A 25,392-nucleotide genomic window follows, 5' to 3' on the forward strand; every position below is an offset into this window, starting at 1 on the left:
GTACCTCTGTTTATAAGATCATTAAGCTTTACTTGCTTCTGTTTCCCCAAGTGCTAGGATTCTAAGACAAAACATATAAATAAAAAGAAACTGCTGTATATCGATTTCAACAATCAGGGTTGTACTTTAAGCAACTGCACATTTTAGGAATAATGTGGCTCAGTGGAGTACTACTGTCAAAGCACAGAGGGTTGAGCGTCCAGGCCCATGAATCTGTGCAGAGCAGCTTGGAGAGTGAGACGTTTCTCTCCGCTTTGGTTTGCACGTTTCATACTTTTAAAAAGGATGTGGGGGTGGGGGGAAGGGAAGCGGAGGTGAGGAGGGGCGGTGACGCCGTCCGGTTTTCCCCAAAGCCTGGGTCCTTGGCTGGCATCTTCTTCGGGACTAGCTCCCATTGAAGCTGTCCGGTGAAGACCATATCTTTAAAAGAAAGCCCTTCAGCGGAGAGGCTCGTGAGCGGGGCGGCGGGTGGGGGGAGAGGGGGGAAGGGGCAGGCATGGGGGAAAAGGAGGACTTTGGGAAGCAAAGGGTGGTTCCGTCTTCAACTGCAGTTCGAAGTGAGGCTGAACTGAACTTTCGGTGTCAGCGGGTGGAGCTGCGGTTTGTGCTGGGGTAGGCACCCGCAGGCGAGAAGAGGCGGGCCGGCGGTTGACAGAAAGTGGGGTTTCGGGCTGGAATCCAGACTGGTCTCAGCAAGGCGGGGCTTCTTTTGACAGTGGGCGGGGATTCCGATAAAGGGGGCGGGGCTTGGATGCACTGCCACCAGGAGATGGGGCTTAAGATGACAAGGGGCGTTTCTTAGGATCCGGCGGTGACATTAGCAAGGCAGAGCGCCCGGAGGGCAGGGCCACAAGTGACAGAAGACGGGGACTGACCTGAGTAAAGACAAGACTTCTGTTGGTGGGTGGAGCTACCGCCCGCAAGGGGCGGGGCCGCTTCGAGACCTGGAGGAGGCGAGGCTTCTGCTGACAGAGGGCGGGGCTTCCGAGCCGGCCGGGGCGGGGATTCTGTTGACAGAGGGGCGGGGCGGTTCCCTACCTCCCCGTGCGCCAATCCAGAGGGTAGAGACCCGGGTCGAACCCCAGGGGAGCAGCCGGGTCCGTGAGTAGAGAGCCTGGCGCGGAGCGGGGTGGGGGCGCGCGGACGGCGCGCGCGCGGGAGGGCCCCGCCTCGGCCGGCTCCTTCCCTCCCTCCCCGCCCCCGGTCGGCCGCTGGGGCGCGCGCCTCGCCTCGCACCCCCACCCCCGACCCTCCACGCTCTGCAGGGCCCGCCGAGCTGCCTAGGCCGTGTGCCGGCCCGCCGAGCGGTTCCGGGTGTAGGGTTCACAGGTCAGAGTTGACTCCCTGAAAAGTGCAGCCGGTTTGAAATGCAAGATGGCGGCGGCGGGGCGCTGAGAGGCGCGGCGGCCCCTGCAGGTAGCGGCACGAGCCGACTCCGCCACGAGTGGGCCGGGACGCCCGGGGACTGCGGGTGGGAACAGGCAGCGCAGAGCTCGCGAGCGGCGCGGCGGCCGGGGAAGGCGAGCGCCGCGCGGGCCGGCCGGAGGAGGGCGGCCCCAGGGCTGAGACCCCGGGGGCTGAGCGCGCCGGCGGCGGCGGCGGCGGCGGGCGGCGGGCGGCGGGGCGGACCCGGCGCGGGGCGTCCGAGGGGGAGGGACCCGGCCTGCTGGCTCCGGGGTATCGCCGCCGAGGGACAGACCCCCGAGGGTCCTTCGCGATTTCGGGGTGTCTGCGGCCGTGGAAGGAGCTGCGGGTGGGCTCTGTAGGGAATATACCAGCCCCGGTCCTTATGAGAGCACCGAACAACTTGGGACTGTTGAGGGGAGTGAAGACGGGGCTTCCTGGGGGAGGGGGGTTGGGGGGGGAGAGGAGAGGGCGCCGCATGGACGGAGACCCCAGCGATGTTAAGGGTCCTAGGGGAGGTCGGAAGGCCTGCCCTGCGGGGGGCCCGTGGCCTCGTGGGGACTGTCTCTCGGAGAGTAAGGAAAGATCGTCTTGCTGGAGCTGAGCGCATTGGCATTGGGGTTGGAGCCCCGGGAAACCTTTCCGGCGAGGTTGTACCCCACTTCGGAGAAGACTGGGCATCCATTTCGGGGTCAGGCCGTTCCCCCTCTTCGGGGCAAGACTCAGAATGGAGTCTTTAAGAACTGTATTCCGTTTTGAGGAAGACTGGGAGAAGTTAATTAAAGAGAATGGAGATGTTATCCGTCCCTTTCAGAAGGGAGACTGAGAGGCCGACCAGGGACTCCTCCGAGCCTTGGGGCCTAACGGGAACCATCTCCCAATCTTGGCGGGGAATGAAGTGCTGGGAAGGAGCTGTGAGGGGAACGGGAGCGGGGTCTAATGGCCGAGAAGACCTCTGGCGGGTGCCCTTTCCCTGTGGATTTACGCCAAAGTTCTAGGTACAGGGACTTGAAATTCTTTGTTTCGTGCATCACCCTCCACCTCTCCCCTCCGTAGGTAGCAGTAAGAAAAGAGCAAAAGCCCAGAGGAGGAGAAGGTTCCGTTTGATATCCTTAGTTTAGGTTAGCGAAGGAACAAGCTCTGGCAAGGCTTCAGTGAAAGAGTCAGGGGAGGGGAAGTGGGAAGCGGGGAAAGGGGTGGATAGAGGAGGGATACAGGGCAGAGATGGGGCAGAGTGGGAATTCTGCGGCGCTTTTCTATCACACCCCGGAGCTGAAGAAACACATGAGGAGGAGCTGATCTTTTGCGGGGTGGGGGGGCTGGGGAGGGGGGTGGTAAAGAAAGGGTGATAGTTTGTAATGTGATTAGGTTGGGATTCCATGTAACTTGAAAGGAGAAAGCAGTTCTCTTGGAGGCCAAGAGGACAACAGAAAAGGGGGGGGGGCGGAAATCAGAGGATTGGAAAATACAGGGTTCACAGTTAGGAAGAAGCAGCCTTCCCTCCAGGAATAGTGCCTGTTTGTGGGTTTGGAGTGTGTGTGTGTGTGTGTGTGTGTGTGTGTGTGTGTGTGTGTACGTGCCTACATAAGTGCACCTTTAGATTTGTTGGTATTGGTCATTGTTTCTTAGTCTTTGTCTGAAAGCTTCAACTGGTGTTATATGGTGTTATGTGAATTACCTTTGTTTCTGAAAAATTACCCCCAAAAAGTCATTTGTTCTTATGCCAACAGTGAGGATGAACGAACGTTGTTTCTCACAGGGATGTTGGCCTCAGTATATCCATAGATTTTTTAAAATTTTCTCAAGTAGCAATTCTGACTCTCGATTTCAAGCAAAAGAAATGTGGGCGCTGTCAAAGACAGTAAGGCATAACAGGATGTAAAAGGGCCTTCATGAATGTTTTCCCCCTTAATCTGTCCCTCCTTGCTCTAAGCATTTTAGGGCAAAGCTGATTAATCTTGTGCAAAATGCAAAATAAAATGTAAAATCTTATGGTCTTTCAATATAGAATTGGTAGAATTTCACTTATCAATGAATCTTTGTAGAAGTACATCTTCAAATCCTCTATTTCATGATCGCGAATAAAATGAGAAAAAAAGAAAGTAAGACTTGGATAACTGATGACAGCTATGATTCATACAGGTTTTTTGAACCATTCTAGTATTTTTAAGAGTCTTAACGTCTGTCAGGGAAATGGCTTCTCAAACACATTTCAAGTATAAACTAGTTGAGAGCTGTGCATTTGGAGTATTATTATACATGTGAGCTGTTCTTCGGTGTCCCCAAAGTGCATGTAGCTCTAGTTTTGTATTCAGTTCTGAACAGATGAGGCTGGATGAACCAGAGTGGCACTGATGCCAGATGGTTTGAAAATATGCTAGGACTGAAAACATAAATGCGCTTGTGCTGGTGAGCACTCATTAGTAGTAGATGTCTCTCCTTTATAGTGAGCTTGTTATGTCCCTGGATTTGGAGGACTGTCCATTGATGATTTCACAATTATTTCACCTTCGATGATACTTACAGGGTTTTTTTTTTTTTCCAATAAATGTGAATAAAGGTTTATGTTATTTATTGTTATTTTTTAACATTTATTTATTTTTGAGACAGAGACAGAGCATGAGCAGGGGAGGGTCAGAGAGAGAGGGAGACACAGAATCCGAAACAGGCTCCAGGCTCTGAGCTGTCAGCCCAGAGCCCGATGTGGGGCTCGAACTCACAGACCGCGAGATCATGACCTGAGCCGAAGTCGGACACCCAACCGACTGAGCCACCCAGGCGCCCCAAGTTTTATGTTATTTTATTAATGAACTTAATAGCATAGGTGAGGTGGCTCATTTTGCAGTTTCTCCCTTTTTTATTATATTTTACATTAAGACTGAAAGGTGATGTAATAATGTATTTGTTTTCTTCCTTATAATGTTAATTGGGCACAAAAATAGGTTATTTGGGACTTAGTTTGACGTAAATCATGGTTTCATATTTAAATGGAAGTACTCTTAAAATTACTAAAGTGATTACAAATGCAGCTGAGGAAATAACCTTTTTATGTACATTGCATCATTGTGGATTTGGGCTCAAGAGGCTCTACTTATTTGAATATTAGCCATGTTAAAACTTCAGTGCCTAAGCTAGGTTTTAATCTAATATCATATTCATTAATTCATGGAGGTGTTTGGAAATATCTATTGCATTGTTTATGGTAGTAGCTAGTAGCCAGTGTAGCACATTCACTTTTACATCTAAATTTTTTCTAACCTAAAATCCTTCTAAATCATCCTATGTAATCTCAGAAGCAATTTAAATTACATTTAATTGAAGGGGGGAAAAAGCCGTGTGCTGATAGCCTTTAAATAATAGCCAATGTTTCCATAATATTACTGATCTATTTTATCGTATCCTTGTTGCTCTGATATATTCGTGGTTGTGAGTGACCAAATTTGCCTGACTGAGGCTGCTGATTTAGATTATTAATCAGGATATACATGTGAGTTTACATTTTGGAGACCTGTATTTCATACAGATAATTTTTAAAGTAAATATTTATGTAAATTTTTAGGTAGTTGCCAGGTTTTGGTCTTAAAGGATGCTGAATTTTTTTTAGCTTATATAATCAATATTCTATGATGCATTCAAGAGATACAAAAACATATACCTTTGATCTAAACAAATATGATGATGTACTTTAAAAAAGAAGTTTTATGAGCAGTTTAAGAATGACATTCAAGGCAGTCAGAATTTTTATGAAGGATGTTTGTTTTCAGTTTTTAGATTTTTAAAAAATAATATTTTCAGAATCTAAAACATCAAAACATTAAAGTAATAGACATAACATATTTATCATTTTAAGTAAAAGAACTTTGTCATTAAATTTTAGTGATTTCATATTTCCTATGGGATTTCTGACTCCCTTTTCTCCCTTTCTAAAGGCCTTTCTTTCTCTTTTTTGTTTGGTTCTTGTGAGGAATGAAAAGAGATGGCAAGATTTTGATATTTCTGAGTACTTCACTCATAATGATGTTTTTCTTCTATATTTAGTCTATTCCCTTTTACCTTCCAATATTGTCAAAAAGAATTGTGTTAAAACTTTACTGGGCGTGGACTGTCCTGGAGAGTGAGGGCATGGTGAGGACAGAACAATTTCTCTTCATGAGAAATTCTACAGTTAGATGATTTATATCAGAGCTTTGTTAGTTCTGTGAAACACCTTTTAAAATGAGTCATATATTAATGATTGTCCTTGAAGCTAAGGTCAGAGAAAGTATGTGTATGTTGGAGTGGGGGGTATAAAATTATGATTGATTAATGTCTATCTGTTAAAGCCAACTTGTAGCATTGCTAAATATGCTCAAAGGTACGAAATGGAAATAAAATTGATTGATTGTTGCCTAAACTTTTAAAATATTTCATAATGTTTTGGGGCACCTGGGTGGCTCAGTCAATTGAGTGTCCAACTCGATTTCAGCTCTGGTCAGGATCCCAGGGTCATGGGATCAAGCCCCAAGTTGAGCTCTACACTGAGCAGGGAGCCTCCTTGGGATTCTTTCTCTCTTTCTCTCTCTCCCCCTTCCTCCCTCCCACCCTGTCTCTCTCTCTAAAATAAAAACAATAATAATAAACTATTTTATAATGTTTCAACATTTAGCATGGTTTGTGCAAAGACTTCCTCTGTTGTGTAACTTGAAATAAACACCTTAAATAAAAGTCAGAAAAATGTGAGTGCCTGGGTGGCTCTGTCATTTAAGCATCTGACTTTGGCTCAGGTTCGTGAGTTTGAGTCCCACATCGGGCGACCTCAGGCAAGCTCAGGGGGAACTCGAGCCCCGCTTCAGGTAAAACACAAGCCATGCTTCAGGTGAGCCCTGCTCATCTCTCTCTCTCTGCCCCTCGCTCACTTGCACCGTCTCTCTTCAAAAAAAAAAATAAATAAATGTCAGAAAAATGTAATTGTGGACTTACTGAGTGCCAGGAGATATTCCAAACACTTTACATATGTTATCTTATTTTATTTTTTAATTTTATTTTTTTAGGGTTTATTTATTTTTGAGAGAAAGAGAGGGACAGAGCGCAAGCAGGGAAGGGGCAGAGAGAGGGACGCACAGAATCTGAAGCAGGCTCCAAGCTCTGAGCTGTCAGCACCGAGCCCAATGTGGGGCTCAAACTCACAGAGTGCAAGATCATGACCTGAGCCAAAGTCAGACGCTTAACTGACTGAGCCACCCAGGCAGCCCTACATGTGTTATTTTAAATACATGTTCATAGAGACCCATTTTAAATGAGGGGCATTGGCATAGACAGGCTAAGTCACTTGTCTAAGGCCACCCAGCTAGTAAGTGACATAGCTGAGATTTGAACCCATGCAGTCTGGTTCCAAAGCCCAAGCTCTTCATCTTTGTTTGCAGTCCATCTTCTGCCAAAACAACTGATCTGTTTTCTTGTATAACGTAGACGGCTAAGATGACTTCTTTAGTTTTTGAAGTTCATTCTGATCTTAAAATTGTTAAAGTTACTTTGAGTTAGAGTGAAGTGTTCTAAAATAATCCCAGTACCAGGAACTTAAATAACATCAGGCAAGTATGCTTTTCATCCAGAAGTATGGCGGAGCTCATTTGTTGCTCCTCTAGTTGCCTTGTGCCTTCACGTGTCTCAGCAGCTCTTCTCAAGAGACTCTTATTCAGTAAAACGTCTTGTACTTACTGTGTGATTTAAGAATGAGTTCAAATAGGTTACCAATTTCCTATATTATTAATAATTCATTTTGGAAAATAACTTCCCCTCTTTGGCAGCTGTTTCCTATCTTCTCTTCTAGTCCACATCCTGTATATGGATGGCTCAGGAGTTTCCAAACAAGGAGATACCAGGAAATGAAACTGTAAAATCCCAGGCTGCAGATAACAGGATGTTCCCAGTGGGCCTACCAGGAAAATGCTCTTTTGCTTTTCATGAAAATAGTCTAACTATTCAGCCTAAGCTTTAACTTAACCTAGCAATATTTTACTCAACAACAAAAATGCTTCAACCCTTCAGAAGCACTATTTACTGTTATTTATTAAAAGAAGCAATTATAGCTTTTATTAAATTTTCCTTATTGGTTTAAGTGCTCCAAATAACACACCACAACATTTTTGGACACATATCTCAATTTCGGCAGATGATTTTCAGTTTGTTTGATTGTACAGTCTGATGCTTCACAACACACTGATTGAAAGCCATTTGGTAGTAGCTTTCTTGCAAAAATGAAACACAGATCAGTCTATTACATACCACATGCTTTGGGGTAGAGTACCACTAACTTATTTAAGTTGTACTGGCTTGTTGCCAGCTTAATAATCCACCCCATTCCAGTTATTACATAGTAAACTAGGATTCAAGTATCAGTGGGTTTATTGTGTGAACATGTCAACATACACTTCCTCCCACCTCTTAGTTTAACTAAATTGTCTTTCATAACTTGTGTACTAATATTTTACAATTCCCAATTTCTTCACCTCAGTTTTTATATTATAGCCTGCATATATTCACATTTTGGAAATTTTTTATTGAAAATAGTATAATAGTGAAAATAGTATATGACTTGTTTGTTTTATATAATATAAATAGAATTTTTGAAAATGTTTTAAATTTTGTGTTTCTTACTAATATTGGGTTTGGCATTTAAATGATTCTTTTACAATTTCTGTGAGGAAATGAATTTTTTTCAAAATTATATTTATTTTTAAAAAGCCAAGGCATAACCTTTAAAGTCCTAAGACTGAATTATATCTAGGATGATAAAGTGATATTATTATTATTATTTTATTTTTTTTTTTGTAGGAGATGGCAGATAGGTACTTCAGACCTGTTGGTAATGATGGCCTGAGCTAAACACCTAATTTGAAGGGACACTGTCCTTGTCAAAGAACAGAATGCTGAGGAAGCTATGGCAAGTATGTGTTTCATTGTTTGGGTATGATAAAACTCATATTCTGAATAATGCTCACTTTAGATTCCATGATACTATATTTGCCTAACGTTTTAAAAGCTTTTCTTAAAAAAGCAGCAGACTTAGTTAGTCTTGACACTTTGTTAAGAAATGTACTTCCAAGCTTTAAAAATAAAGGCATATCGGCTGCATTAATTTCAAAGAAAACAGCATCACACTTCATGATAAATCTAAGTGGTATATTAATAATTGATTTTTCGACTAATATTTGCTGAAATACACTGTACTTGGTGCTGTGGTAACAGTGGCAAACAAGTCAAATTAAGGTTGCGAGGGCAGAGACCTTTAGTGTAGGGAAATTGATTTAGAAATTTTACCTTTTTTTTTTGCCTATATCCAGAAAAATGCTTCAAGACTTACAAGATCAGTTCCTGAAAATATACTTACGATATATAATCTATTAATAATAGTTAATTATAATATAAAAATTAGGATATTGATGATTAAATACTTGGTTTTAGGTGAAACATGCCAGTTTTTAAATATTTGAATATATTTGTACGTAATCACTTTTATATTTTATTTGCCTGACATAAATTGGCTTTTATAACAAGGATTAGATTACATACTATAGTGCTGAAATATTTACACATTATTCCAATTGTCATTTTAGATGATTTCAGAAAGTACTAGGAAAGATTCCATAACTATTAATGTGGTGGTTCAACTTTCATTTTTTAAAAATTGATAGAGTCCTTAGAAGTTGGCATTACCAATACTAATTACTGTTGTCTTTCAAAGTATTTTTTATAACTAAATGATTATAACCTGAGTGAAACAAGTAACATTTTATTTTATAAATGGGAAAGGTAACAGATAGATGAATGGTTTTTCATCCTCTCAGTGATAATCTCACTTGCAGTCAAGAATAGCATTCTTATGTTACATTGCCTGTGAAAGACTTGTTAACACACCTCCTTGAGAAAATTAGGGAAAAACTATTTGCAGCAAAAAATTACTTTGGGGTACTACTATGAACTTTAATAATAAATACAGGAGATTCCACCATAGTACTTACTTGTATATCACTCTCAATATGTTATATACCTACCTAATGCCACAGAAGGTAGAAAACCAGGATTTTGGAGACTGTTTTTTGCATTTAATGTTTGTTTATTTTTGAGAATGAGAGAGAACACTCATGAGCAGGGGAGGGGTACAGAGAGAGGGAGACACAGAATCCAAAGCAGGCTCCAGGCTCTGAGCTGTCAACATAGAGCCCAATGTGGGGCTCAAACCCACAAACTGTGAGATCTTGACGTGAGCTGAAGTCGGACCCCCAACTGACTGAGCCACGTTCGTGACCCAGCAGAGACCTTTCAAAAAGACATTTCACTCCTCAAATATGGGGTCAGAGCTTGCAAAGAGAAATTTATCCAGCTTGAAATCTTCTTTTAATCTTTAGCATTTTTAAGGTTGGCTTTCTCAGGTGGAAAAAAGCAGAGAAGATGGAGTTTCTAAACCCTTAAGCCTTAGTTTAGCATTAGCAAAAGGATCTTCTGAAATTAGATGATCTTTGGCCAGTTTCTTAGATGCTTCCATTTTTATCACATTCACTCCTGTCTATATTCACCTTAATACTTGAATTTTGATTGCCTTGAGACCATATTGGCAATTTTCTTGAGATTTATCTCTTAGGTAATGATTCTAGGTTACCGTAATTCTCAAAAACATTTGCTGTGGGTACAAATTTGGGTTGTCAGATTTCTCATTTAATATTTTTTAGGAACTTGAGCATTGTTTCTAAATGCTTTTATAGTTTCTCTTTAGGCCTCAAGTGCATAGAGACCAAAATTGTTTTCTTTTTTTAATTAAAAAAAGCATCCTCAGGGCACCTGGGTGGCTCAGTTGGTTAAGCATCCAGCTTCAGCTCAGGTCATGACCTCTCAGTCCGTGAGTTCGAGCCCTGTGTCAGGCTCTGCTAACAGCTCAGAGACTGGAGCCTGCTTCGTACGGATTCTCTGTCTCCCTCTTTCTTTCTCCCTCCCCCATTCATGCTTTGTCTCTCTCAGTCTCTGAAAAATGAATAAATGTTTTAAGAAAAAAAGCATCCTTTTTTTTTTTTAACAAAGTGAATATTTGTTTTAATCCCATTACTCTTTTTTTTGTCTTTTCAAAGTTTTATTTAAATTCTAGTTAGTTATACTCTATTATTCTTTATTCCTATTATTATTTCAGGCATTCTGTGATTTGGGTGGATTTGTAACTTTTAGTTTGAATATAAACATGTAAAAATAAGTATTTTCAGCTGGCTAAACAGAACTGTGACTCAGAGAGTAAGAAGTGAAACTAAATAGAATACAGAGTTCTAAGAATTCTCAGTATAGGTATGAATACATATCCCAAAGGAGTCTCAGTTTATATTTTAGCTACCCTGAGAACAGTTTTTAGTTAGTACCAACTCAAAACTAACATAATCCCTAAAAATTATAAGTACTCATATTTGACTTAGAATTGGTATAAAAAATAGTTTTTATTCACATAAAATACCAGTATAACATGCTCTTGTGGCTAACTAGCCAAATAAATTATTATCTATTAATCATTTAATTTGAAGTACAAGACAGCCAAAAAAATAGAGGCATGGAAATTCAGTATAGTTCTGCTTAACTATAAAAATTTTTAGGCTTTTTTGTAGCACCAGGCATAGAATTTAAAACAATCTACTATTTATAGTAGATTACATTGAGAACTTATTTTTTAATCTCTTTAAAAATGTAGAGCACCATTAAAGTACAGTTTTCTCCTGGAACGGAAAAATAATTATTCTAAGTTCAGATTTGCATTTGCTATTTTTACAAGAACCCTTTTCTCCTGAGTTTCACTGCAGGACTAATTCTGCGAATGAGTATGTCTCCCTTGTTTCATTCTTACGCAGTCCAAAATTTAGACATGTACTAGTCATATGTAAAACTGATTTGTTACAACAGAATTATACATGTTGGTAAATGTTTGTTGAATATTCACTGCTATATTTTAATAAATAGGATGTTTTATATTTGAGTTGTTTTAATATTCTGGTGACTAAGGTAATGTTATTGGTAAGGATTTTACCATTGGAAGTAATCTATAAAATAAGTCAGATGTCCTTTATAACTCCTCTGTAAATGAGTGTTAAAGGTCCCCTCCGCCCCCAGCAAATATTATTGAGGCCTTGATAGGCGATGTGTTAGGCCCTGGGGATATAGTGGAAAACTGTGTGGACATTCTTCTTGACCATGTAGGAACTGTTGTTAGAACTGTCCTCACTTTTTATACACTGATAAAATGAATTTTGCTTTCATTAAGTGCTTTCCTGTAAAGAAACATGGTCATAATTATTTTGATGAGTGAAGAATCATGAATTGTGTGAGAAGTATCCTACCCTCAGCAGAAGAGCCAGGATGCAGATAAAACCATGGAAATTGGCTTGGCCTAGAGCCATATGCTGCAGACTCCGAGTGTTCTTGAGGGCTCTGAGAACTAGTTTGATTTCTCAGGCCACGGAGAAGCGGCTCCCAAAAATGTCTGGGTGTCATACATACTCAGGGATTTCTGCTTCCCTGAAAAAAACCATAGCCCATGTTTTTGCCATAGAAAGGGAACTTTGTTTCCAGCTGCAGACAAGGGACCACCAAAATATCCTAGCCTATTTGCAATTTTAAGGCCTTGAAATTAGTGTTTGTTGCATTTTCTAATAGAGCAATATTATGACAACATTAAAATTTGTGAGTAGCACACATAAAAATTTCACCCACAATCTCATGTGAAAATTTCATTTCTTTATATTCTCATCTAGTTTTTGTCCATATACATACCTATTTTCCCATAGTTATTTTACAATTAACATGCAAATTTTGTTCTGATCTTTAAAAATTGTAACAGTAAATGGATAAATATTTTTTCATATTCCTTAATTGCTCTTGATTACCATTTTTAAGGGTAGTGTAACAGTTAATTGATCATGTTTGGTATTTTGTTGTTATTGTTTTGTTTTTTTTTTTACCATTTTTCTACTGAAAAGTTAATTGAAAATAGCTTTCAAGTATAATTATATCTACAGTGCTGAATGCATTTAAAGCATAATTTTTTATTTTATTGGCAATCTTCATTTTGTGCTTAAATTGCAAAGCCACCTAGCTAGCTACTCAGTTGTGCAACTGAACTCTACTCTCCTTTACAGGTAAATAGTGCAAGTTTCCCCAAATTGATTTTGAGTTCTGTTGTTAGCTGACCTTCAAGTAGAGGAGGACTATCAGCTAATAGCAATTTCTGTATGACAGTTTTCCTGTCTCAGCCCTGTTGCACTTTAATGATAAAAGGAGATAAATTGGAACCACACCAAAGATATTTTCCTTCTGTCTTTTTACCCTTTCTGCTTCTTCATTCAATTTGTGTGCCTTGTCAGCTGATTATGTTACTTGAAAGAGAGAAAGGGAATAATACTAAATAAATGGTATTTCTTCATCTCCCAAAAGAATTTTTCAGAGACTGGAAAATAGCATTAATTAGGTACCTACCGTGTATCACAGTGTGTGAAGCATTTATTCAATCAGCCTCTGAGGTAGATGGCATCATTCTTATTTTCTCCAGGGTAGCCTTTTCTGCTGCTTTTCTAGAAGCCTCCTGCAGTGTGCCCATAGAGTTTCTGATACTTCCTCTCTCATTGCATTGATCACAGTTATTTTAAGTAATTTTTACTGCCTGTTTTTCTTGCTCGACTGCTCGTATCTGACACACCGGAGGCAGTCTGTCTTGATCGTCACTTTACTGTAGTGCCAACACAGGGCCTGGCTCATGGTTGACGTTCAGCAAATAGGTGTTGAGTGAATTTGTTGAATTGAAGAATCTTGCTTTTATGGGTGAGAAAACTGAGGTCGATACTGAGTAACTTTTCCAGTCACTGAACTACTGAGTGACAGAGGAGACTCCAGAACGTGGTTTTGTCTTATATCACAAAGCCTCTGTGAATTTATTCCTTTGGGCCTGGGTTTCTTCTGTCATAAAAGTGGGGCATTTGTACTGAGTACCCTGCTTCCCTGAAAATTATGACCTTATAATCAGTACCATGAGGATGCCGTTGTGCTTTGGTCTATTTTCGAGCTATAGACATTATAGTAAAATTGAGCCATTGGACCAAATCTTGAGGATCTTTTGGGAATTTTCAGTCTCCCTTTAGAAATATGTTAAACAATATAGTGACTCTGGTTTTGTTAGGAAAATGTAAGCGAACAGTTTTCAGGAGTACAGTGGAAAGAGAGTATTTTTCAGGTCTGTGTAGTTGGGTATATAAGTAACCTGAGCTTGAGGCAGTCTTAAATGCCCAAGATGATCAGGTTTGAGTCTTTTGCATTACTGAAGACTTTATTTAAAAAAATTTGTTTAATGTTTTTTATTTATTTTTGAGACAGAGAGAGACAGAGCATGAGCAGGGGAGGGGCAGAGAGAGAGCGAGACACAGAATGTGAAGCAGGCTCCAGGCTCTGAGCTGTCAGCACAGAGCCCAACACAGGGCTCGAACTCACGAACTGCAAGATCATGACCTGAGCTGAAGTTGGACGCTCAACGGACTGAACCACCCAGGCGCCCCTATTTTAAATTTTTTTAAGGTTTATTTATTTTTGAGAGAGAGAGACAGAGTGCGAATGCAAGAGAGGCAGAGAGAGAGGGAAACACAGAATCCAAAGCAGGCTGCAGGCTCTGAGCTGTCAGCACAGGGCCCGACACGGGGCTCAAACTCATGAACCACAAGGTCATGACCTGAGCTGAAGTCAAACGCTTAACCAACTGAGCCACCCAGGTGCCGCCTGAAGACTTTATTTCAAAAAGCTTCTCTTTTAAGTAGCTTGTTTAAGGTTACATTGCCAAGACCAATGCTCTCAAAGGACAAAGCACAACTGTGCATATACATCATTAGGTTGTAAAATAATGTATGAACATTTTGTAATTTTATGACTTTATCAAAAAATATTTAAGCTTTTAAAATTTGTTTATATCTGCTTAAATTCTTATGAATTTAAGAGTGAGCTATAAGGAAGAGAAATAAAAATAATAATTTGGCTAATTCCTATTTTTAAGCTAGATAAAATGAAAAGTAAGCAGTTTAACCTAAGACCTAGAGAGCCAGGATAATAAGGGGATCTTAGCTCCTCAAGTTTCCCTTCTGTATCTCTTATTAGTACTGGCTACTCTGTTTTAGCCCTGAGTGCCCAGGCCCTGCCTTCCACAGGGAAACAACCTGAAGGACACATTAAATTCGCATTAGTTTTCAAATTTCACGGCTCAGCAGTGGTAAACTGAGAAGGATTTTTTAGTGACACCCACACATTGTCTTGAAAGTGTTTAAGATTTTAAGGTACAGCCTTGCAAACACATCTCAGAACCCATCAGAGGTGCAAGTAGGGCTTACGGGATCCATGGGGTGGGGTCAGGAAGTCGTTTAGCCTCTGCTTCTCCAGCCAGGCAGCTGTTTATTTGTCCGTTTTGCCCCAGGGCTTCTCCTAGAATCTTGTTTGAAGAAAGGGCTTCCCTGCTTACAACAAAAAGTTTGAACACCATCACTAAGGAAAGGTAGTTCCAGAAAAAAAAACCCAAAAAACAAAAAAAAACTCCACCTTTCCATCTCTGATTTGTAACGATTAGTATATACCCATTGAAATATAATCTGAGATTCTGGGAGAATAACAGTTACGAAATAGCTTACTCCCCTGCCTTTCAGCAGTTTTCTCCCTCACTGCCAAAAATGTGGGTTTTGCTCATTTATTACTCTTCCACTTACTGCAGGCTATTTGAGGAAATACCTCTTCCTAATGACAAAAAATAATCAAACAGCTATTCTAGCCCTTGAACAAAATAGTTCAAACCCTACTGAATTGCATAGGAGAGATGGCATTAGTTTAGTTTATAACATTCAGTTAAGAAATAGTTTTAAATATCAGTGACTTCTTTATATTCCCTTAGAAATCAAAGGCATTTTCCAGAGTAAAAAAACGAACAACAAAAAAAAGACACCTGTGAGAATAGGGATTCTTCGAGAATAGGATACTATTATTACTAAGCTGATGCTTTACTTAATTTATTTTTTAATTTTAGAGCAGGGGAGAGGGACAGAGAGAGAGAGAGAATCTTAAGCAGGCTCCACATCCAGTGCAGAGCCCCACACAGGGCTTGATCTCATGACTGTGATATCATGACCTGAGCTGAAATCAAAAGTCAGATGCTCAAGTGACTGAGCCACCCAGGCTCCCTGCTTTTTATTTTATAATATTGGAAGTCTGGGCACGAGGGGTATTTAGGCCAACTTTCCGTCTGTTGCTTGGATCCATCAAATAGATATGTAGTATGTACTTGAATAACCCCAGTGGAGAGGATCTTGCCACCTTCAAAGGCAGGGCATTCTCTCTTTGGACAGTTCTGTTTCCTAAAAAGTTTTCTTCTTTTACTGAGTCAGTATATCTCCTCAGACAGACCAGGTTTTGCTTTATAATCTTTGAAGTAAACTTTTTCTCCTCAGTTCAGCTAGGAAAAGGATTATACTAGTGAATGAAAATAGTTCTTGAGGTAGAGAGTAAATGAGACCGCTTAACTCATTTCCATTCTCATTTAGTTTAGACTTAAGCACACCACCTTTCATTGGGGTAGCATTAAAATTGTATTTTAGGGGCACCTGGCTCAGTCAGTTAAGTGTCCTACTTCAGCTCAGGTCATGATCTCACAGTTCCTGAATTTGAGCCCTGCATCAGGCTCTGTGCTGTCAGCACAGAGCCCCTTTTGACTCCTCTGTCTCCCTCTCTCTTTGCTCCTCCTATGCACTTTCTCTCTTTGTCTCTCTCTCTCTCTCAAAAATAAGAGAGAGATGTTTAACGTTTAATAAACATTAAAACATTTTATTTTAGGGGCGCCTGGGTGGTTCAGTCGGTTGAACGTCCGACTTCGGCTCAGGTCATGATCTCGCAGTCTGTGAGTTCGAGCCCTGCGTCGGGCTCTGTGCTGACAGCTCAGTGCCTGGAGCCTGCTTCAGATTCTGTGTCTCCCTGTCTCTCTGCCCCTCCCCTGCTCATGCTGTTTCTCTCTCTCTCTCTCTGTCAAAAATAAGTAAACATTAAAAAAAAATTAAAAAAAAATTTTTTTTAATATTTGGGTACAAAATTATTAAAATGTATGTGTATGAGAATAATTCACTTTTTCTTGATGAGTCACGGTCATTCTTGTAAATTTCAGCTGCTATTCTCTGTGGTGATGTTCTCTGGGCATGTTGAGTTTCATAGGACTATTTTCCTATTTGTTCTAGTTCAAGTTAATAAACATTTTGTGAGTCCCTACTTCTAGGCTTCTTGTATGCAAAGGGGATGCAGAAATAAACGAGAAGTCAGCCAAGATAGTTAAGCTGGGAGAGCATTAGATTGAAGATATAAAGGTTCTTGGAAGAATGGGACACAAACTTCTAGTAAGGAGAGCAGGAGTACGGAGAGGTTGGAGGACAGATACGTAACACTCCTGTGCCACAACGCAGTAAGTGCTAGACCGAACGATAAACCGAGGAGGAGATGGGGCCAAGTTAGAGGGAGAAGGTGATCTAGAAGACAAGATCATCACACCACATTCACAGATAAGGTCCTGGCCTAAGGAACAGCCTTCACTGTGTGTCCCTGGAGCGGCAGTTGTGTCTACTGTGCCCAAAGCATAAGGAAATAGGAGTCAGGAGAGAGATGGAAGAAAATCGAGATCGAGGCCAAGTTGTGGTAAGAACTACATGTGGCTTAAGGAGGTTGGACTTCATTCTTTTGGCATTGGGGAAGCTTTAAGTCAGGTGACTGATATGATCAGATACGTTTTATAAATTCTGGTAGCATTGTGAAGAATGGTTAAGAATAATGTTTCTGAAACTATGATCATTCGTATCCATCTTTGCTGCTTTTGTCATACTTGGCCATGCTACTGGAATGATAAAACAAACCAGTGGGAGGAAGAAAGCACAACTGATGGACTGAATTTCATATACACTTAATGCCAGAGTCTCTGAGTACCTGTGACTGCTTTTTATAGTTTTCAAGTTCCTCCTTAGTAACAGCTTATCATTTCGCATTGATAACAGTGTGCTTACCAAAGCAGAGTCTTCTCCTACTTCCCTTTTATTATAGAGCTGGCTGAAAAATCCAAGCAACAAGCCTGGGGGCTGACCATTAGTATAGTACGTGACCTTCAGTGAATTGGCTTGGGATAATCCTCCTTAGAGGACTTTTTTCCTGGTTCTAGTCTTATTCTAGATCTTTATAACTGAGCTATCCAACAACTTCGTATAAGTGAAATATAACTGCAATTTGTTTAAAAGATCATAATCACGCATTTGAAACATTTTTAAATTTATTTTAATGTAGGTGATTGGAGTTGTGCTTCAAAAAGTTCAGCAGTCCAACAGTATTTTATCTGCCAACGATAAGCTCTTTACTTGATTGCACCATGAAAAAGCTGCTAATGAAACTTGTTGAACACAAAAATGGACTTGAAGAACCAAAAGCCATTGTTTTCAAGTGAAGAATTCTGAACAGTTTTAAGCTTCAGTGCTTTTTAATCACCACTGAGATTTTGCTCATAACATCAGAATGGCAAGCAGGCGAAAATCCACAACACCCTGCATGGTCCTTGCCAGTGAGCAAGATCCAGACCTTGAGTTGATATCAGATTTGGATGACGGGCCTCCTGTACTTACACCTGTAGACAACACCAGGGCAGAGAGTATCTCAAGTGATGAAGAAGTTCATGAATCTGTGGATTCTGACAATCAGCAAAATAAAAAAGTTGAAGGTGGCTATGAATGTAAATATTGTACTTTTCAAACCCCAGATCTAAATATGTTTACTTTTCATGTGGATTCAGAACATCCCAACGTAGTGCTAAACTCATCCTATGTTTGTGTCGAATGCAATTTTCTTACCAAAAGGTATGATGCACTTTCTGAGCATAATCTGAAATATCACCCAGGAGAGGAGAATTTTAAGTTGACTATGGTGAAACGAAATAACCAGACAATCTTTGAACAGACAATAAATGATCTGACCTTTGATGGGAGTTTTGTTAAGGAGGAGAACTCAGAGCAAGCTGAACCAACAGAAGTTTCTTCAGGAATATCTATCAGTAAAACTCCAATTATGAAAATGATGAAGAATAAAGTAGAGACCAAACGGATCACAGTTCACCACAACTCAGTGGAGGATGTTCCTGAAGACAAAGAGAATGAAATCAAAGCAGATCGTGAAGAAACTGTGGAAAATCCAAGTTCTTCGGCTTCTGAATCCAACACAAGCACTTCTGTTGCGAACAGGATACATCCAGGTGCTGCCAGCACCGTCGTGACGCCGGCAGCGGTTCTTCCTGGGTTAGCACAGGTGATAACCGCCGTCTCGGCTCAGCAGAATTCCAATCTGATTCCCAAAGTCTTAATCCCTGTTAATAGCATTCCTACCTACAATGCTGCATTGGATAACAACCCCCTTTTGCTTAACACCTACAACAAATTCCCTTACCCGACAATGTCAGAAATTACTGTTCTCTCTGCTCAAGCAAAATACACAGAGGAACAGATCAAGATATGGTTTTCAGCCCAACGCCTAAAACATGGTGTCAGCTGGACTCCTGAGGAAGTAGAGGAGGCGAGAAGGAAACAATTCAACGGAACAGTACACACTGTACCTCAGACCATAACTGTTATTCCCACACACATTTCCACAGGGAGTAACGGTTTACCATCCATTTTGCAGACATGCCAAATAGTTGGTCAGCCAGGTCTGGTCCTTACACAAGTGGCTGGAACAAACACCCTGCCGGTGACAGCACCTATAGCCTTGACAGTGGCAGGGGTTCCAAATCAAACAAATGTGCAAAAGAGTCAGGCACCTGCCGCGCAGCCCGTGGCAGAGACAAAGCCGGCGACGGCAGCCGCTCCACCTCCTCAGCTTGTCAAACATGAAAGCACAGTGGCCAACCCTGATTCGTTCGGCATTCGGGCAAAAAAGACGAAAGAGCAACTGGCAGAACTGAAAGTTAGCTACCTTAAAAATCAGTTTCCCCACGATTCAGAAATTATCAGACTTATGAAAATCACAGGCCTGACTAAAGGAGAGATTAAAAAATGGTTTAGCGACACAAGGTACAACCAGAGAAATTCAAAGAGTAACCAGTGCTTACATCTCAACAACGATTCCTCCACCACGATCGTTATAGACTCCAGCGACGAAACCGCGGAATCCCCAACCGTCGTCACGTCACAGCCCAAACAGTCCTGGAATCCTTTTCCCGACTTTACTCCCCAGAAGTTTAAAGAGAAGACGGCGGAGCAGCTTCGTGCTCTTCAGGCAAGTTTTCTCAACAGCTCCGCACTTACAGATGAAGAATTAAATAGGTTAAGAGCGCAAACCAAACTTACCAGAAGGGAGATTGATGCTTGGTTTACAGAGAAGAAGAAATCAAAAGCTTTAAAGGAAGAGAAAATGGAAATAGAGGAAAGTAATGCAGGTAGTTCCAAAGAAGAAGCTGGAGAAGCTTCTCCCAGAGACGAATCTGGTGCACCTAAGCCCGGGAATACAGGCAAGGTGTGTAAGAAAACACCCGAGCAGTTGCACATGCTTAAAAGTGCATTTGTCCGAACGCAGTGGCCGTCGCCAGAGGAGTATGACAAGCTGGCTGAAGAAAGCGGGCTTGCGAGAACAGACATAGTTAGTTGGTTTGGGGACACCCGTTACGCTTGGAAAAACGGAAACTTAAAATGGTACTATTACTATCAAAGCGCCAATTCGAGTAGTGTCAATGGCCTGTCTTCCCTAAGGAAAAGGGGGAGAGGGAGGCCCAAAGGAAGGGGAAGAGGAAGACCGCGCGGGCGGCCGAGAGGGAGCAAGAGGATGAACAACTGGGACAGGGGGCCATCACTCATAAAATTTAAAACTGGAACTGCAATACTTAAGGATTATTACCTGAAGCACAAATTTCTTAACGAGCAAGACCTTGACGAACTCGTTAACAAATCACATATGGGCTACGAGCAGGTCAGAGAGTGGTTTGCAGAAAGACAGAGAAGATCAGAGTTAGGTATAGAATTATTTGAGGAAAATGAGGAGGAAGATGAAGTCATCGATGATCAGGAAGAGGACGAAGAAGAAACCGATGATAGTGACACTTGGGAACCCCCACGACATGTGAAGCGGAAGCTTTCTAAATCAGATGACTGACATGTAAGTTTTTAATCTGAGCGTACATTCGTCAACCACATACCTTTAGAATAGTTGCCTCGTACCTGACCACGTTCATTTTTGATAGTTTTTTTTTTTTCTAAAATGGCTTTTATTTTAGCTAAGAAGATGACCAGGGGCCATGACTGTAGCCAAGAGATACATGATTATTATGTGTAGTCTGATTATTATGATTGTTAGGTTTATTATGTAGAGTTTAATGCTGCTTTAATTACTTACTTTTTACATGAAATGTTTTTTTACTTTATCTTAAGGGAAAGTTGCCCATTCTCAAAGAAGGGAGATGGGGCAGCGGGGGGGGGGGGGGGGGGGGGAGGTGGATTCACAAATACTAAAGATAACTAAAATGTATTGCTTGCAACCCTCCTTCACTAAAGCTTCATTTTTTGCCTATTTAAGGAAAGAATTCAAAAACGAAAACTAAAAAGAAGGGGAAAAGTATACCGAAGGAAAGACTTACCACAGGGGTGAGGATTGCTCAGTTTTAGGAAACTAGGTGAAAATGGGTATCTTTTTTTATTCATTGTATTGCCCCCAAACGATTAGGTTTTTAACTATAGTTTAACATGCTTTATGTGTTAAAATTATTCAGTAATTTTTCTCTTGAAAGCCAAAGGTCTGTTTTAGGCTCTATGTAAATTCACATTTGCTTAGATGGCATCTGTTTTTGAAAACTGTGATATAAATTATTTCTGACTCCGAGATCAAAAGGTAAATAACAGATTTGATATTAAATTAACTCAGTTGCCTAAAGTATCTTTTCACTCTTTGATATAAAACAAACCTGCTACCAGCAGAAACACTGTATTTGGTTAAAATGTATCTCTTGTTATAAAAGCACAAGTAAATATGCTTTAAATCTGAAGGTTTGGCATGTTCCTTAAATTTTAATTCATAGATTGAGTTAATTAAAATTCCACTGTAGTTGCAAATCAGATACCGGATTCAGAGTTAGGATTTCAATTCTTAATACTTCTGGAATTCAATAGCATAGTTCTGTTCTTTCCTACTCTCTGTATTGGAGTATTCCAGGATCAAATTTACACTTTTTTTGAGAACAGTGCACTTGTCACAAAATGTTTGTGTATGTCTATTAGTAGTCCCAAACCATCTTATTATCAGAAGTCACTGCGCTGTTCTCACACAGTAAAGAAGGCAATAAGGCATAGACCCTCATTATCATATGAGCATATTTACTTACTTCCTTAGCTTTTTGCATCCCTACCCCATCCTCTGCTTTTATGCTCTGTTATTCTGCCAGCTATTTCCTTAATTCTTCCACGTCTTCCTCCCTGGCTTTATTTATTTGCTAAGCAATTATTTATAGAGAGCTTAATATGTACCAGGCACCTTTTTTACTGTTTAGCAGCCCTCTTCCAAGTTTTCTTTCTGTTAACACTTTTTTTTTTTTCAGGCAGAAAAACAGATGAAACTAAAAATGCACCTATTTTGTATTTTTTTTTTAACACACCTGTCTTAGAATAAAGCCTCGCGCCAGGTTGTAGAGCGTAATGTAAGTCACCAGCAGTTGAACAGTTTTTGCAGGTTTACTCTGTGTTGCAGCCCTCTGCTTCCTAATGTCAGAAATTTTCAGGACAGGCTTTCTTCTGACCCAGATGCATAAAATATTTTTAACAGGCATTTTTTATTGTTGCTAAACACAAGAATTCTCACTTGGCCAAGATGAAAGCAAGAAATGCGTTGCTGCAGCGAATTGTCATTGCGGCTGTAGTAACCTCAGCAGTGATTCTGTAGAGAGCGCCGATCTTCCAAAAATAATAGGAACTTTTTTGTACAGTTTGGTTTGACTTTAAGTTAGTGTAGATAATTCTCGTGTTCTATTGATACTCTAATGGATACTGTGGTCAGAAAATTCATACAAAGCCGCCGTTTTCAAAATATTATATATAATATACGTGTACTTTCATGGTACATATTCAGGCATGCCTTTTAAAATATTAAGTCGAAAATCATGAAACACATTAACTAACAAGTTATTGTTGGCTTAGCAAAATACTTTTTCCTCTTATAAAAGGATTCACCATGAGTTTCCTCTAAATAGCTATTTCTCCATTTAAGTATGGTTCAGTTTACCAAAAATAAGTAACCAAAACTTCCAAAATAGTTATTGCAGAAAGTGAGATACATTTAATATGTTTTGCACAAGCCAGCCTTGTATATAAATAGAAAAAAAATACAAGAGCCTTTAGGTTTCAGTCTTTTTACTACAAATACTGACAATGAGGAGCGCCTGGGTGGCTCAGTCACTTAAGCGTCTGACTCTTGATTTCCACTCAGGTCATGATCTCACGGTTGTGAGTTTGAGCCCCATGTCAGGCTCTGTGCTGACCATGGAGCCTGCTTGGGATTCTCTCTCTCTCTCTCTCTCTCTCTCTCTCTCTCTCTCTCTCTCTGTCTCTCTCTGCCCCTCCCCTGCGTGTGCACGCTCTCTTTCTCTCTCAAAATATATGTTAATTAATTTTAAAAAAACAAATACTGAAAATGAAATATATACTTCCTACTAATAATTTTTTAATAAATCATTACATATAGGTGAAAATGTCTATATGCAGAATATATACATAGGAATTGTTCCCAAAATCTAGTGCTTTATATAAGATGTATATAGCAAGTGATTTCTGTATTAATAAGCGAATACAGAGGATGTATTTTCATGGCTAATTTGTATAATTTTTGTTTCTAAAGTGGTAAACATTAAAATATTGTTTTCTTTAAAATTTTAGTTTTTTATTATGTTTTTCTTTTATAGCTGCCTAAAATGTTGGATGAGAATCAATTCTTCAACGCAAGATGTCTGATTTACTGTGAATGGGCCCAAACTTTGATGACACTGAAAACGTTTTGGGGCATACACATTCTCAAAAGATAGGATCCAGTGCCCAAAAGAAATGGAACTTAATGTTGTGCCAAAGTTAAACTACTGCATTTGGCGGAAGTTCTGCAATGTAAATAGAACACTAATTAAAAAAAAAACTTGTAAAAATTCAAATTTTAATATAGTACATTTTTATTCTGATATGATGGAGATGTTCTGATTCTTAGACTTTCTGAGGGGGTTTAATGACCACTAGAGCTTGTCCTCATCTTTTGTCCAGGTTAATACTGTATGTCTAGTGAGATGGGCCTTACTGCCTATATTCTTTGATACGTGATTAAGCTTATAGCTTTGAGTGACCAAACATTTTACAGAGTAAAAATTATTAGAAACAGGGGGAAAAAAAGAACCTGATTTATTTCTATGTCTTATTTATCAGGCCTTGCACTAAGATTAAAATTTGTACGTGGGCTTATACCATTTTAATGTAAAACAGCCGATTGACACGCGTTGGAACCATTAAGATTTTGTGGTATCTTTGGCCCTTAATGATTGGATCTTTAATTGAACACACTCGTAGATACCACTCTTACTCTGTAATACTCTGTTCATTTTTTTCATTAGAAGCTGAATTTGCTTTGTAGTAAACTGAAGATAATCAGTATTGAAGAAGGAAAAGAAAATGGCATAAGAATTTGAATAGGGTGAAACTCTGAAATAAATATTTTACCAAAAATGTGAAGAAGTACCATGTAGTAAATATATACTTAGTGTTTTCTTACAATCATATAGAGATCAGAAATGTTTGTACAGGTGTCAGATCAGAATTTTCAAGAATTATCTTTCAGTGAAATTCTACTGTAGGTAGCAATTTCAGTGAATAGAGAAAAAATTCTGAACTGATCATAATGAGTTAAAGGTTAGCTTTTCACTTATGAATTATGGGAGTGTTAACTGTTAACTCTTGCCATATCAGGAGACTGAAAGTTCATACTAACTTATAAACTTTGTAAAGACAGGTGCTGTTCATTCATGTTGAGAAGGACCCTTTTTTTGTGACTATAGGATCATTTTTCAAACTGTGCTTTCTTCATAGAAAAATGTTCAGTTTAATTAGCTCTGCATTTTAAAACGTTTTTATGAATGACCGGATGTAGTGGGCTTGGCCAGTTTCTTTTGTCTAATTTAATGAATAATATTAAGCTCTTGTTTTTACCTAAATGTTTGTCAGCTAATGAAATGTTATGAAAAAGCCTTGAATATGCATGCTGCTTTCATTTTTATAAACTTTTTATTTTTTAACTATAGCTTTATTAGTAATTCCAAAATGCTGCAATGTAGCTGATTTCTTCACTCAGACAGCTGGCTTCGTGGGTGGCTTTTTCATACTACTGTTAACTTTTTTAAGAAGAAGCAATGTAAAGACTGTAACAATTTAATGCACTAAACTGTTCTTTCTTTTACACATTTAAAAACTTCTTAAAGCACTCTGTATTATAATGATTAAATTGCTCCCTTTTTTAAACCATTGCTAACATGTCTGAGTTTTGTTTGACAATTTTAATATTTTCAGATTTGAAATGTCAAGTATTGGAAATGAAGCCTTTGGATATATATTATGCTTCCCTTGCAATATATTAACTTTGTATAACTGTAAATAACTAGTAGTAATCCCCCTCCCCCCTCCCCCCCCCCCGCCACCATCTTCTCTTATAAACTTGGCACTTCATTCTGCTCTGATGTTTGCTAGCTTTTAAATATATTTATTTGACAGAGCAAAACCCTCTTCTCCTGGTTAATTATGTCCTTGAATACAGAATAAAAGTTAGCAGTGATTTGTAGTTTTCAGTGATTTTTTTTTCCATTTTATTAACTGAGTTTTTTAAAACTTGTGGTATACTATACATAACAAAGTTTGCCACTATATCTGTTTTTAGGTATATGATTCA

The 25,392-nt window shown here is 39.8% G+C and overlaps 1 protein-coding gene across 3 annotated transcripts; it reads left to right on the forward strand.

Moving 5' to 3' along the window:
• The first annotated feature begins 1,029 nt into the window (after positions 1-1,029).
• On the forward strand, positions 1,030-24,973 carry ZHX1 (zinc fingers and homeoboxes 1). 3 transcript variants are annotated; one of them, XR_003421636.2, is made up of 5 exons: positions 1,030-1,416; positions 8,218-8,330; positions 17,743-20,589; positions 21,007-21,103; positions 23,378-24,973. XR_003421636.2 is itself a non-coding variant. In XM_027063958.2 (4 exons), the coding sequence occupies exon 3, from the start codon at positions 17,968-17,970 to the stop codon at positions 20,584-20,586; it is 2,619 nt and encodes an 872-aa protein (XP_026919759.1). In that variant the 5' UTR covers positions 1,033-1,416; positions 8,218-8,330; positions 17,743-17,967; the 3' UTR covers positions 20,587-20,589; positions 23,378-24,973. The 3 variants fall into 3 exon arrangements, 1 of the variants encoding a protein (XP_026919759.1); XR_003421637.2 differs by having other exon boundaries at positions 21,007-21,074; XM_027063958.2 differs by lacking the exon at positions 21,007-21,103 and having other exon boundaries at positions 1,033-1,416.
• The last annotated feature ends 419 nt before the right edge of the window (positions 24,974-25,392 follow it).

This window comes from Acinonyx jubatus, chromosome F2 (assembly GCF_027475565.1).
Source record: "Acinonyx jubatus isolate Ajub_Pintada_27869175 chromosome F2, VMU_Ajub_asm_v1.0, whole genome shotgun sequence".
Classification (NCBI taxonomy): domain Eukaryota; kingdom Metazoa; phylum Chordata; class Mammalia; order Carnivora; family Felidae; genus Acinonyx; species Acinonyx jubatus.